At 34.5% G+C, this 14,300-nt stretch overlaps 2 protein-coding genes across 2 annotated transcripts; both read left to right on the forward strand.

Annotated features, from left to right (window-relative positions):
• The first annotated feature begins 1,700 nt into the window (after positions 1–1,700).
• LOC110699435 (uncharacterized mitochondrial protein AtMg00810-like) lies at positions 1,701–2,816 on the forward strand. The gene has a single exon (XM_021876947.1). It carries the CDS (start codon positions 1,701–1,703, stop codon positions 2,814–2,816), a length of 1,116 nt encoding a protein of 371 aa, XP_021732639.1.
• A 2,732-nt stretch (positions 2,817–5,548) lies between these two features.
• LOC110699352 (ring canal kelch homolog) lies at positions 5,549–13,842 on the forward strand. The gene is made up of 11 exons (XM_021876874.1): positions 5,549–6,130; positions 7,865–8,040; positions 8,151–8,332; positions 8,437–9,198; positions 9,374–9,451; positions 9,864–10,179; positions 10,285–10,484; positions 11,285–11,361; positions 12,333–12,434; positions 13,182–13,368; positions 13,469–13,842. The coding sequence occupies exons 2-11, from the start codon at positions 7,866–7,868 to the stop codon at positions 13,556–13,558; spliced, it is 2,169 nt and encodes a 722-aa protein (XP_021732566.1). The 5' UTR covers positions 5,549–6,130; position 7,865; the 3' UTR covers positions 13,559–13,842.
• Positions 13,843–14,300: the final 458 nt, after the last annotated feature.

Below are 14,300 nucleotides of genomic sequence, written 5' to 3' on the forward strand. Positions count from 1 at the left end.
TAGCTTTTAGGCCCATTATACACACAGACTGTGTATAAGCTATCATTTATACTTAAAACTCATAAATTACTTGAATAACGTCATTTCATCATCTTTTGACATATTAGAAAAATAATTGGCTTAAAAATTGTTTAATCAAATTATCTAATTACATAGTAGTCAATCAATAATTCGTATAAAAAACTAATTATCAAACCTTGTCATAATTTTATATTTTTACATCAAATATAAAGTTCTTTACCAAATCAATTTCTCATAGAGTGCGCTTAACATCTTGAAAATAATGACCCAACGACATGCAAGCAATGTTATAAAATGGAATTTTCATAATATTCTTACATGAAACTCTTTTTAATTTCTTGACATATTCAATTCTCCCTTTTTCGTAGATAGCCTCAATTTTTTTCCTTTTTCTTATCATCATCTTTTTGAATTTTTTATACATAGTAATTTTTTTCTAATTATTTTAGGTTTATTTTTTTTATTTTTTTTTATTTTTTTTTTATTTTTTATTTTTTTATTTTTTTGCGTTTAATGCGTTATTTGTTCAATATTGTAGGAGTGTTAATGAACTTGGCTTGGTCACAAGAAAAAAGATCAAAATTCTAATATATGGAGTGGTTTGTTAGTATTTTCCAGCTAGAATTTAATATAATTTGTTATTCTTACGGTATATTGATTTTGAACTCATAAAGAATACTAAATAATTAATAATATTGAGTATTGCCGATTACGACGGAATTGATTTGACAAATTAGACTTAAAGCCCTAAAATTGACATCAACCTTAAATTCCATTCCTAGTCAGGACTCCCCTTGTTTTACTAGACTAAGTGTGCTACGAATTTGGCTAAGTAATGCTCACAAGAGATTTCAAAGAAGATTTTAATTAATTGAGAGAATTTTATAATTGAAGGTGTTGGATAAATGTACAAATGAATGGGGATGACCTATTTATAAGCATCCAAGCTCCTACCCTAGGATTCTAGAGAATTCCTAACCTCCTCAAATGGAGGGCTTTAGACTCCTACTCTCTAGATTGTCCCCACCTCCAAAGGAACTTCATACAAGGAGGTTCTACACACTTCCCTCCATGACTACTCTAGAACATTCTAGAATACTACAAGGTCTACAACTCTTATGTACAACTATTTCGGGTTGTTTGGTATGTGGGATTATGGGTTGGGAATGGGAATAATAATCCCTAGTCTTCGTAAACCCATATTTGGTTGGTGGAATTTTATCATATAAAGTGGGAATAGGCTTGGAATAATTAGCTTGTATTTCCTACATTTTATTACCCGGGAGGGGGCAGGTAATAAATTGGGGGGAATTCTCTAAACTATTAAAAAGACAATACTATCCCCTTTTTTGTGACACTATAGAGTGTATTTTATTCACCTGATTTTTATTTATCTGAACTTATCTTAACTTACCTGAACTTATTTTAACTTATTTTAGTTATAATTTGAACTTAGGCAACCCTTATCAAAACTTATTTTTTCTGAATTGAACTTATCTGACCTGAAATAAGTGAACTTATCTCCTACTCGACCACCATCACTCTCACCCCAAATGCAAACACGATCAAAACACGGCATCTTTAAACCTAACCCCAAGTTTGGTTTAACCGTGTTTATTTATTCCTCGCTTCCAAAAAATCACAAACAAGCCCTTTCAGACCCAAATTGGAATGCTGCGATGCGTGATGAATATAGTGCTTTAGTTGAAACGGGGACTTGGGATTTGGTTCCTAGACCTACGGGGGTGAACATTGTTAATTGTATGTGGTTGTTTCGTCATAAATTGAATGCTAATGGTAATCTTGAAAGACACAAAACTCGTTTAGTTTGTGATGAAACTTTCAGTCCGGTTGTAAAACCAGCCACTATACGCACAGTTTTGAGTTTGGCTATGGCTCGTAAGTGGTCTATTCACCAACTTGATGTGAAAAATGCCTTTTTGCATGGTGATTTAAATGAGTGTGTGTATATACATCAACTCCCTGGGTTTGTTGACAAGAGGTTTCTAGGATATGTTTGCAGGCTCCGCAAGGCTCTATATGGTCTTAAACAAGCTCCAAGAGCTTGGTATCAGTGGTTGGCTAACTATTTCTTGCAGATAGGGTTTGTCATTGCTAAAAGTGTCAATTCCTTATTCATTTTCCGGCATGAGAAAGACATGGCATATTTGCTATTATATGTTGATGATATTGTGTTAGTTACATCCTTAGATTTGTTACGTGACCGCATCATCTCGCGTACCGGATTTCCAATGACTAATTTAGGTCCTCTGAATTATTTTCTGGGCATTGCTGTTACTCGTACTCCTTCATATCTGTTTTTGTCTCAGCAGAAATATATATATGCACAGGAAATTTTAGAGCTCGCAGAAATGGCTAGTTGTAAACCTGTGGTGACTCTAGTGGATACTCAATCCAAGCTTAGTGCAGAGACATCACCTAAATTTCATGATCCAACACTCTATCGTAGTCTTGCAGGTGCATTACAGTACCTCACTTTTACTCACCCTGACATAGCTTATGCAGTTCAGCAAATCTGTTTATTCATGCATGACCTAAGACAGGCTCATTATGATGCATTGAAACGCATACTGCGTCACATTCAGGGCTCCATTGATCACGGGTTACATTTATATTCTTCATCATCCATGCACTTGATCGCTTATACTAATGCAAATTGGGGCGGGTGTCATGAAACTCGTCGGTCGACCTCGGGTTATTGTTGTTTTCTAGGGGACAATCTCATTTCCTGGTCTTCTAAGCGTCAGCCTACTCTTTCAAAGTCAAGTGCATAGGCATAATATAGAGGCGTCGCAAATGTTGTTGCCGAGGCATGTTGGCTTCGTAATCTTATTTTGGAGTTACATTGTCCTCTCCGGCAGACCACTATTGTTTATTGTGATAATGTCAGTGCAATTTATTTATCTCATAATCCCGTACAACAGCAACTCACCAAGCACATCGAAATGGACATTCATTTTGTTCGAGAAAAGGTGGCGTTGGGGCATGTACGGGTCTTGCACGTTCCATCTCATTATCAGTTTGCAGACATCTTCACGAAAGGCCTACCTCGACAACTATTTTTGGAATTCAGATCTAGTCTCAGCGTACGTCCTCCTTCCGTTATGACTGCGGGGGTGTGATAGAATATGATAAATATTCTAGAAATTATTCTGTATAGAAGGATATATCTTTGTGAATATTCAGTAAATATCTTTTGAGATTTCCTAACGTGATTAGGACTCGTCTTTATTTGTAACCATATATATATGAATCAATAGAAACACTCCAACCTAAGGAGTTTGAGATTATCTAACATATATAATCAAGTTATAATGAGAACCAGGGCTAAAATAAGAACTATGAACTAATCTAGGCCCTTGGATCATGTTAATCGAACGGTCCATGTGCTTCTCGTGTCATTAATGGCATTTTCATAATATTTCAACTTTACAAAGTAGTTTCCAGTTTCATTTCTAAAAAGTAAATGAAAACTTAGTAAAAGTAAATGAAATCAGTCATAAAGTAAATGAAATTGCCTTAAAAGTTAAAAATTGGAAAAAAAAAGTTTGAAATGTTGCGAATTTACAAAAATGCCATTAATGAGAACGGGTGAAACGTAAGTCATCGGATAGAGCGCGATCAATAGCTAAGATTGGTTCTTAGTTCTCATTATTCACCTAGGTGTGTGTATATATATATATATATGGAATTGCTAGAATGAGAAATGAGAAAATGAGAAAACCACTATATATATATATATGTGTGTGTGTGTGTGTGTGTGTCAAATGAGCGACTTCGGGTGTTAACCGGACCAATACCAGAGCACTTTTGATTCCTCCATGTCTTCTTTCAAAGTATTAACCAAAACATCAATCCGATGAGCTTATTTCACCATGGGCTCACTTGAATTTTCGGAAATGAGAAAGAGATATTTTCATCCCCAACATTTAAGGTAAGTCGCCCTTGTTTCATGTCAATGTTAACACCCGCGGTTTTCAAAAAGGGCTTACCCAATAAGAGAGGTATTTTGGAGTCCTCATTCATCTCCATTGCAAAATCACATGACACAAGAACTTTTCCCACTTGAATTGAGATGTCATTTAAGACTACCAATGAGACTCTAACCGAGTGATCGGCTAGTTGGATTGACATTTTGGTGGGGCTTATCTCCCCAAGATTCAACCTTTTGGCCATAGAAAGAGGCATAAGGCTAACACTAGCCCCAAGATCACACAAAACATTCGTTGATTCCAGATCCCCAACCTTCACCAGTATAGCACTATAGCCACACCCGTATCTGACCCAGGGCCCACCGAAAAAGAGGGCCCAGCTTTCAGCTTTTAAGTTCAGGAATATAGATATTTTTAATTTAGAGATGCATTTATCATCATGTTGTTTGTGTAGCTTGGTTGTTAGGGTAAATTAATGAGTTCAAAGTTCCTTAGTCAGCAGTTTGAACACCATTAGCAATGGATTGCTTTTTTTTTCTTCCTTAAGAGCAAGATTAGCCCTAGGTTTTAAGACTCTAGGTGACATCATCAATTTTTGATTATGTGGTCTTAAGATAAGACTTTTTATTTTTTTATGCATTTATGTGGCTTGGTCTTAACAAAATCTCAAGTCAACTTAAGACTTCTACATTGTGTTTTTAACTATATACACATCAAAACACAGTGTTTTGATTAAAAAAAATTAATTAACTTTTTATTTTTTAAAAACATTAATTATTTGATTTATATAAATTTTTTTGGTAAATGTACGTTGTATTTTTTTTTTTGGAAACAAAGTGTATATATGCATCCTGTTGCAGCAAGACTCACTAGAAGACATCATTAATTGCAACATGATTTGGTTGAACATATTTGGAGTCGTTTTGGGGGAAGTGATATTTGAATTCAGATCAATTTTACATAAGTCAATTTTACTTTACATTACAACTATTTTAATGCAATATGTGTTTTTTTATTTTTTTTATTTTTCATATATTTTGAAATCTTTTAATTTCATGTAATTCCATTATATTTTATTTTTATGCATCATCTATATTGCATAATGTGAATTCTAATATTAAAATATAATATGTTAAAGGGAAAAAAATAATAATTTTTTTAAAGAAATCTAGAATGAGTCTTAGGGATGAAGAGATAAATCTGATTGAGTCTTAAGGAGTCTTAGCATAATTTTAAATTAAAAAAATAATTAAATTTAAGTTAATAGCGGATGTGGCAATATATTTAAGTTTTAAAACAAGACTGCGCTAATCTTGCTCTAAAATACCATATATACTACGTATATATAAACCACTTATATAACTATAAGAGGGCAATATCTTTTTTTTAAGGAACTTTTTATTTCTATGTTTATATAACTGTAGCCTAAATTCTTGTTATTTTTCATATTATTATTTTTTTAAAATATAATTATAGCTTAGATTTTATTATTCTTGCTATTATAATAAAATATCTATGGTTATTTTCCTAAAAAAAATATATTATAGATTATGATCAATGATCAATTTCATTTGTAAGAGAGAATCGATCATAATTCTTTTATGTATTTTTTTTACATACATAGTTGTAGAAGTATATATTATTTTACCATTGTATATAGTTTACCTTTTTTAAAACAATAGTCAAAACTAGATTATTTATTTTTCTCAAAAAAAAAAAAAAAAAAAAACATAATAAAAAAAATTACTCTCCAATATTTTAAAAGAAAGTACATTAAAAAAAATTCCAATAATAATTGCATAAAAATCAAAGGGATACCCTAAGCTTTGTATAAACCAATATCACAAATGGCAAAATCCATTAAAGCTACACAACAAAAATAGGGGTAAAACCGTAAACTTTCGTATATCTTGTCAGTTCATCCCGTACATTTCCTTATACAACGTACTATTCCTTTTTCGCGCCTCATAAACCCCAACACTGTTACACACTTACACCACCACCTTTTCCACTTCTCTTACGCATACTTCACATTTCTCTCTCCTCTTTCCAGAATTCCGGTACTACTTCTCCGTTAAACGCCGCCGAATTTCGTCTCTTGCTTTTGAAGTTACTGGAAACGTCGTGAATTCGCTTTTGATCGTCGTAATATTGAGGTTTAATTTCCATTTTTGGCATAATTTTGATCTTATTTTTTGGTTATTTTTGGAAATATTCTCTTTTTTGTTAATCTGCTGAAATTGTGTATGTGATGCTGTTTTGTATGAGTTTTTTCATTGTTTGTTTGCATTTTTGTAGAATTATCATGTTTATTAGTATTATTACTATTAAGCGTTTGGAAATGTTGATGTTTTTGTTGAAAAACTTTGATTTTGTATTGTTTTCTATGTTATTTTTGACGATGAATTTGTGGAAAATAATTTATTTTTGACGATGAATTTGTGGAAAATAATGTGAATTTATACTTCAATTTAGTTTATTTATTTCATTGGATGTGCTTAGGGATACATGTTGTGGGTTTTGGAAAGTTATTAGGTTCATGTTGTTAAATTTGATGAATTTACTTGTTTGATAGATGTTTAAAGCGTTGTTGTCACCTTTAACGATTTAAATTGATGATTTCACTATACAATTACACTAAATTTGAGCTTAAATTATGGATGATGTAGCTTTGCCTTGATGTTGAATGGATTGTGATTTATTAGAGTAATGGCTATTGTTGTACGTTTGAGTTAGAGAATTGTAATTTTGAACATCCAATATTGAAGTTGCTCTACTTTATGGTCCTTGTCTAGAAAATACCCCACCAGTCTCAGTAATAGTCACATATGCTACTTTGGGATGTCCGAAAGAAATGTATGTTTTTATGTGAAATTGTGATGATTGACAATTGGATTTCCCAAAGCCCCATTGAAATTGTGTGATGGATAGAGTGTAAGAGAGATATTTTACTTTAGGTTCTTTTAGTAGAATCATGTTCTTAATTATCTTTGGTGCGAATGTGCAATTATTAATGAGTACTATATATGGATGGAGAGAGTATTATGCTGCATGCAACGATTTTCTTTGGGTTTGAAATTTTTGCTGAGCGATTTCTGTTATTGGGTTGAGTATGAGAAAGATGGTGTCACGTTGTTGATTATACAGCATTGTTTAGAAAATTGCATATGTAAACACAGTATGCAGTATGTTAGGGTGACTAAGATTATTAGCTCATATCTTCAGATTCTTCACTCCTATATTTGAATTTGGTTACAAAATGATTAATTGACCTTTTTTTTTCCAATAATTAGCTCAACTGCTCAAGTATTATGTGAACTGACCCAGCTGGTTTTGTCTAGTGGTAAATTGCAGTCAACAACAATGTCTGTGAGATGTGTGTTTAGGGTGTAGTAATTTTAAGGTTTAATGCAGTTATTCAGGTCCAGCCATTTGAAACCTCTGGGTGTTTAGTAAAAGTTGGTGATGATGGTTTTACTTTGTTTACAGAGTTACAGGGTTACATCAAGTTGTTTTTTCTCATTGGTAGTTTGAACCCAGCACATTATTAACCAGTAATTGTGTTTAACTGCTTATGATCTGAATGGTGGATGCTGTATATCTTACCAGTTCCCTGGAGAAATTAGGATAACTTGTTAAAACATAATGTCGGTTTTAAGTTAACAGTAGAATCATGTTACGGCCTTACTGGATGCCTGAAAAGGATGTGTATAAATTTATGATTTGTGCTTAGGAATTATAATCCTGGGAAACTTATATTGCTTTCTTTTATTACCATTACCAAGCTTCTTTTTTCCTTCATTATTTGTTTCGTTTTGTTTTAATTGTGTAAATATGTATTGGAGTTGGCTATAACTTCTTAACCGAATATGTATTAACTTGGTTGATAGGATGGGTGCTGGTAGGAAGACAGAGTCTTTACCGTTGCAGAGTAAGCCACCTCCGCAACATACGATTAATCAAAATCCCTGGTCGGCTCGTAGACTGCCGAAGAAAGACCTCGTTGCGGTTATCTTTGGTTGCAAACATGCCACTTTCAATGAATGCGTTATCAAACAGCTATTTGGTTTGTTAGCCACCTATTAAAATTGATTTTTCTTTTCATAATTTGCACTTTGCTATTAGTATTCAACTATCTGTCTTTTTGATCAAGCAATTTGCTGCATTCTTGAACAGGCTTACCCTCTGCACATATTCAGTATGTGCAACATGTTACTCCAGGCATGCCTCTATTCCTATTCAACTACAGTGACAGAAAACTTCATGGGATATTTGAGGCAATATCTCCCGGTCAATTGAACATTAATCCATATGCATGGAGCTTAAATGGCGAAGATGAGACCCCATTTCCTGCACAGGTACTTTTGTCATGATATAAATTGTTTCTTTACTGTAGTTAAAGCTATCCAGACAACTCTAGCTACTTTAAAGTTGACATAAATTTGTTTGTGCTTGTTATAAGGTTCGTGTGAAGGTTCGTATGCCATGCCGACCTCTTTGTGAAGAGCAATACAAGCCTATTCTTGCTAATAATTACAGAAACTATGAGCCCAACCATTTTTGGTTTGAGTTGGACAAAGTCCAAACCAATAAGTTAATCTCTTTGTTCTCAGCTTCTCCAGTTAGCCAAAGTGTAGCAGTACCTCGCACTACAGCTAAGTGGGGTACTCTGTTTAAACAAGCGATTTCTCCAATGGTTCATCAAGAACATGGCAACTTGGGAAATGGTAAAGATAAACAAAGAATGGAAGCTGCAGCTGATCATGATGTAGCGGTGAGGCAGGCAAATGGTAATACTTCCTCTGAAGGGAAATCATGGAGCTCTTTGTTTAAACCTCAGTCTGATTCTACTCCAAAAAAGGAAGAAGAAGACTCCAACAGTGAAGGTTTTTCGAATATGTCAGAAGATGAAGCTACTCCTGGTATGGCTGAAGCCATTTGCATGGATGAAGCTTCTCCTGCTATGTCTGAAGCCATTTGTGTTGATGAAGCTCCTCCTGTTATGTCTGGAGCCATATGCGTGGATGAAGCTCCTCCTGTTATGTCTGAAGCCATTTGTGTGGATGAAGCTCCTCTTATGACAGAAGTGCCTCAATTTGAAGAAGCTCCTGATGTGTCAGAAGTGACCTATGTTAATGAATCACCTATTCCATCAGAAGTGAATTATTTTATTGAAGAAATCAGTTCAGAGTTGAACACAGATTATCCTACTGGTGTTAACAAGGTACCATACTTGTCACTTTATGCTTTTATTGATCGAAGCAATTTTTATTGGTCATCATACTTTGTGCCAGAATAATTATTTTATTGATTATTTTTGTTTTTTTTAAACATCAGTTTCTTCTCATTTCTCTCCATCTTTTAGTGTTGCTGATCCTTTGAGTATCTATTTTGTGTAGTTGATCCAAGCCATTGGGGAGATGAAAGCATTTCAGTTGGATCAAACGCGGAGAATCCAGAGCTTGGAGCAAGAATTGGTAGGGATTTTCCAGTATAATTTTGTTGCTTTTTTTTTTTTGTTTGTAATTTACACCTTATAATTGTTATATTTTGGCTAAGTGGTTAACTATCAAAAACCACAAAAGTGGTCTTGAATTCAAAGCCCGAGGGTACAGATCCCAAAACAGGAATAACTAATACGATACAAAATGAACTGCAATCTTTAAAATCACAAGCTCTATCTGCAAACTTAATAATAATTTTGCATGATGTTATTTTGCATGATGTTACTTAAGAGAAATGTCCTCCAGATTGTTTGGCCACTGTTTTTTACGACTTATATCCCCCCCCCTCTTTTCCAGCTGCGCTTATATAATGGACATTAGCTTCTGATCAGATGATGTGCAAGAACTAACGGTTTTGTTTGAATGTGACTATATTGACATGCAGGTAGAAACCAAAAAAAAGGTTTACGAGTTGGAAAATTTTCGGGGATTGGGTATGGCCCTGACCTCTCATTCATGTGAACATGTTGAGGATCTACAGTTCAAGAGAACCTCTCAAGATTCCTGTCAATCCATACTTTTAGTGGGTGGATTTAGTGGCTCCTCCTGGCTTCGGGACTTGGATTTTTACCTACCTTGTGAAGATGTGATGCAATCTCTTGAACCAATGAATACTATCCGTCCATATGCTTCTGTGGTGAAACATAAGAATGCATTATACATTTTAGGTGGTGGATATGGTACATCCTGGTATGACACAGGTACTAATCATGTACATATGACTCATTCCATCTTTTTCTCCAATTGTTTAATGCTAATATTATAATGTATCATCATTAATTTTGATTCTACTTTCATGGTTAAAGTTGAATCTTATAATCTGGAAAAGGATCAGTGGATGAGCTGCCCTTCGTTGAACAAGAAGAAAGGGAGTTTGGCAGGAGTTTCTTTCTTTGAGAAAATTTATGCTATAGGAGGTGGAAATGCTAGTGACTGCTTCTCGGAGGTTGAACTACTTGATCTGAATGTTGGAAAGTGGGTCCCTACCAGGTCAATGGCGCAAGAGGTAATGTACATAGTTCATCCTGCTACTATCAAGTTTTTGCTCTACCTCTGATTATATGCTTTTATGTAAGCAATCCTTTCTGGTTCAATTACATGCAAAAACCACATTTGAATATCCATTCTTGCATTTTGATTGTGTAGCTGAATATCTTGTTCGTCTAGAAAATTAACTGTCACTTATTTTTAGTCTTGCTGAATTGTCCCAAAGTTTTTACTTGCTAGCTGGCGTAGTTTGTGGAATGAGTGATCAGCATCAGCATTTCGCTTAAGTATACGTTTTTGCCTTTTCTCCTTTATAATATGGCTTGGTTCTTTCTCAAAATTTTGAAATTTTATAAGCATTGTTCTTATCTAGAAGCATAAGAGAGGTTTCCCCCAATCTTTAGTATCAGTAGGCACGTTGAACTATTCAAGTGTTTTCTGTCCAAAGTGTGGTATTGTAGGAACAGGAGGCCTATCTCAATAAATATTTCATCTGTTATGCTTTGTTAGGATAGAAACTAAGGAAGGAAAGGAAGGGGAGGGAAAGAGGAGGAAGGGAAGGGAAAAGAAAGGGAGGGGGGAGGTGTGCTCCATTTTCCCTCCAAATCTCTCCAGTTTTGGAGGGATTATGCTTATCAAAGAGAGAGGGAAAATGGATCCCTCCATCTCCTTCCTCTTCCTTCCCCCAATCATTTACCCAAACAAGAGATTTTGTCTCCCTCCCTTTCTCTTCCCATTTCCTTCCATTTCCTTCTATCCAAACAAAGTGTTAATTTCTGTCATAGCCAATAGAGTGATTCTATTCTTGTGAACTTTCAGAGGTTTGGCCCAGCTGCAGCACAATTAAATGGCGTGCTCTATGTTGTTGGTGGATATGATGGTCGTGAATACTTAAGGTAAGTTACAATGCCTTTACATTCCTTGTTTCCATTGTTGGTTGTGTGATGTATAATGTCTTGTCCCTTCACAATGACCTTTTTTTTTTCTTTTTGCTGAAATCTGTTGTGATATTTAGGAGTCTCATGGTGGTTTCTGTGTTAGTGTTTCAAAATGGTATATATGTCACTTTATGAAAAAAAAAAAGCAAGGCATTTTAAGACTATTTGTCTAGAAGATATTGGTTTTTTTTTTAGGTCAAATCATTTACCAAGCCACCAATTGTATGTTGCAAGTGCAAGATTTATTATGAGTTGTGACAAGATCATCAGTATATTATTGGAGACACTACAATTATTACTTAAGATATTAGATCATTTATGCAATTTTTTCTTTTTTAACCAAGATCATTTATACAATTAATACCTATGTTACATGGACTCTTCATTTCACCTCAAGTACCCATGTCGGACCCTCAACACTTGGACACTTCACTTTTAGTTTAAAATCATGGATTTTTTTTCACAAAATAGCCTAGTCAAACACTTGAACACATACCCGTGTCGGACATGGGTACCCGAGTCCATGTAACTTAGATTAATACTCTATAAAGTAGGATTTTGATAAAAAAAAAGTTTGAGTTGTGTGGTCTCCCCATGACATGAATCTAATCTCAAAGTCATTTACCAATGAAGGTAGGGGATAGAGTTATATCCTTTTGCTCTAGGATTATATCAGTGTAGATTAATTCTGACATATTTCTTCGAGCTTTTTTTTTAAAAATAAATCTTAGAGAATTTTCTGAAGTAATTTATTTTTGTGGCTCCTCATTACTGGTTTATTCATGATCCTGTATTTCTTGTTTGCAGGTCCTTGTCAGATGTAATTGTTGTAATATATTTGTTAAAAAATTCTGTCTACCTCCTCCTGAAATGGCTTGTTCTTTAAATTTTTTGTCATGGTTGAAAATCATTTAACACTCACTTTGCAGGTCCATGGAAAGATTTGATCCTCGTGCACAATCGTGGACTAAATTAAAGAGTATGAACACAAGAAGAGGATGCCACTCTCTGACTGTTCTGAATGAAAAGTTGTAAGTACTCTTTCTCATATTCGGAATTTGTGATAGTTGATCAAGGTTCCCCCACCCTCCTCCCCCCTCCTTTCTTTGATATACTTGGTAATCTAAAAAATGGTCACTACACTCACCAGTCACCTACTCTTTCTAGTAAGAGGGATAAGAGACTAGTGAAACAGCAATGGCTACAGAGTGTAATTTTAGGATTCTGCCTTTCTGAACTCTGAATTACTTATTACGAGTACAATATACTTGCACACGTTGGAATTCATATAAATTGGATTTAAGGACGATCACTTAGATACCTCTCTCATGTAGCCTAGTATTAGCAGTTGCTAAGAGACTACAGCAGACTTGTTTTACGAAGTATAAATACAATAAACAAGAAATTTAGAGTTTGTCGTTCTTTCAATAGGTCAATTAATTATCACAATTCCCTTAATGTACTTTTCTAGATTCCCATTCGTTAATGTGAGATAGTGTTTCTGTCAATTTCTATCTAAACTGTATTCTCTATCTCTGTTATAATGTGAAATTTTGGATGGAAATTCCATTTAGATGGTTTTGCCATGTTCATGGCCAGAATGTGCTGTTATAATGATTTCTTTCCCATGACCGCTCTACTAAGAATTAAAGAACTGCAGTGTAGTCTCTACTCTAATGCTTACTACTATAAAACTTGTTTTATATTGGTTTTTATAAAGTGTGAACGTCACATGCACCAAATGCACAGACAAACTCATTAGCATGCTTCATGTGTAGGTATGCCATTGGTGGGTATGATCGAGCTCAAATGGTGCCCACTGTTGAAGTTTTCGAGCCTCGCGTTGGTTCATGGACAATGTTGGAACCGATGAAATATGCCAGAGGATATATGGGTTGTGTGACTCTTGAAAACACTATCTACGCAATAGGTGGGATGCAGGAGAATGAGGAAATCCTGGACACGGTAAGCAATTAAGCATGCTTTTCTTAAGTAAACTTCGCTGATTACAATAATTTGTAGCATTGATAACAAATTTCTCTCTTGCCTTTATTTTTGGTGGTAGGCGGAGTGTTATTCTGAAGGTAAAGGATGGCAACTAACTGACCTGAAGGCCGTTGGGAAAAGATGTTTTTTCTCAGCTGTTGCGGTGTGATACTGTGATGTATTGACGTGCTGAGATCGAGAATCTTTGTGAATGAAAAGTTTGTATATATGTGGTTAGTTTCTAAATTAGCCATCTAATTAACAACTTAACCCATATCATTATGAGAACCTAAAGTTGTAATTCTGTAGTACATGTAAGAGTTGTAATGGTGGGTTTTTTACGCTTTGGCCATTGTTGATTCCAATAGAGTTCTAACCCCCACATGATACAACATATGATGAGTTCATGTTTAAGACTAATCTCAATTATTACAACTTCATACTATTTCCTTCTTTCTCTCTTTTTTTGCTTGCGTTTGGGTTCGAATGAGAATATCATTTTGGCTCATATCATGGGATGTGACAAAGTTTTTACTACTTCCTGAAATTTATATTTTCCTTTTGCTTTCTTGGATTGAACTGGCGACTAAGTTCATGGCTACACAATTTTTGGATTGATTTGCATCCAGCTTCGATTACTATGGTGGACTGGTGGTAGTATTCTTAGTAGAGTAGTAGGTGCTGTCATCTCATTTCCAATAATTTAGGCATTATAATGTTCTTTTTTGTTCATAAATAAGCCACATTTTATTTACCATTTATATCGTACCATTAAACTTAATCCAAAGGACTTTAAAGTCCGAAATCAATCCTGATCGCAAATTTGAGGTTTTTTAAAAAAGGGCATGCCCCACTTTCTCAATAGGAGAAACACTAAGGTTTCTCAAGACAATTTTGTAATTAAAACAAAC

This window comes from Chenopodium quinoa, unplaced genomic scaffold (assembly GCF_001683475.1).
Source record: "Chenopodium quinoa cultivar QQ74 unplaced genomic scaffold, ASM168347v1, whole genome shotgun sequence".
Taxonomy (NCBI): Eukaryota; Viridiplantae; Streptophyta; class Magnoliopsida; order Caryophyllales; family Amaranthaceae; genus Chenopodium; species Chenopodium quinoa.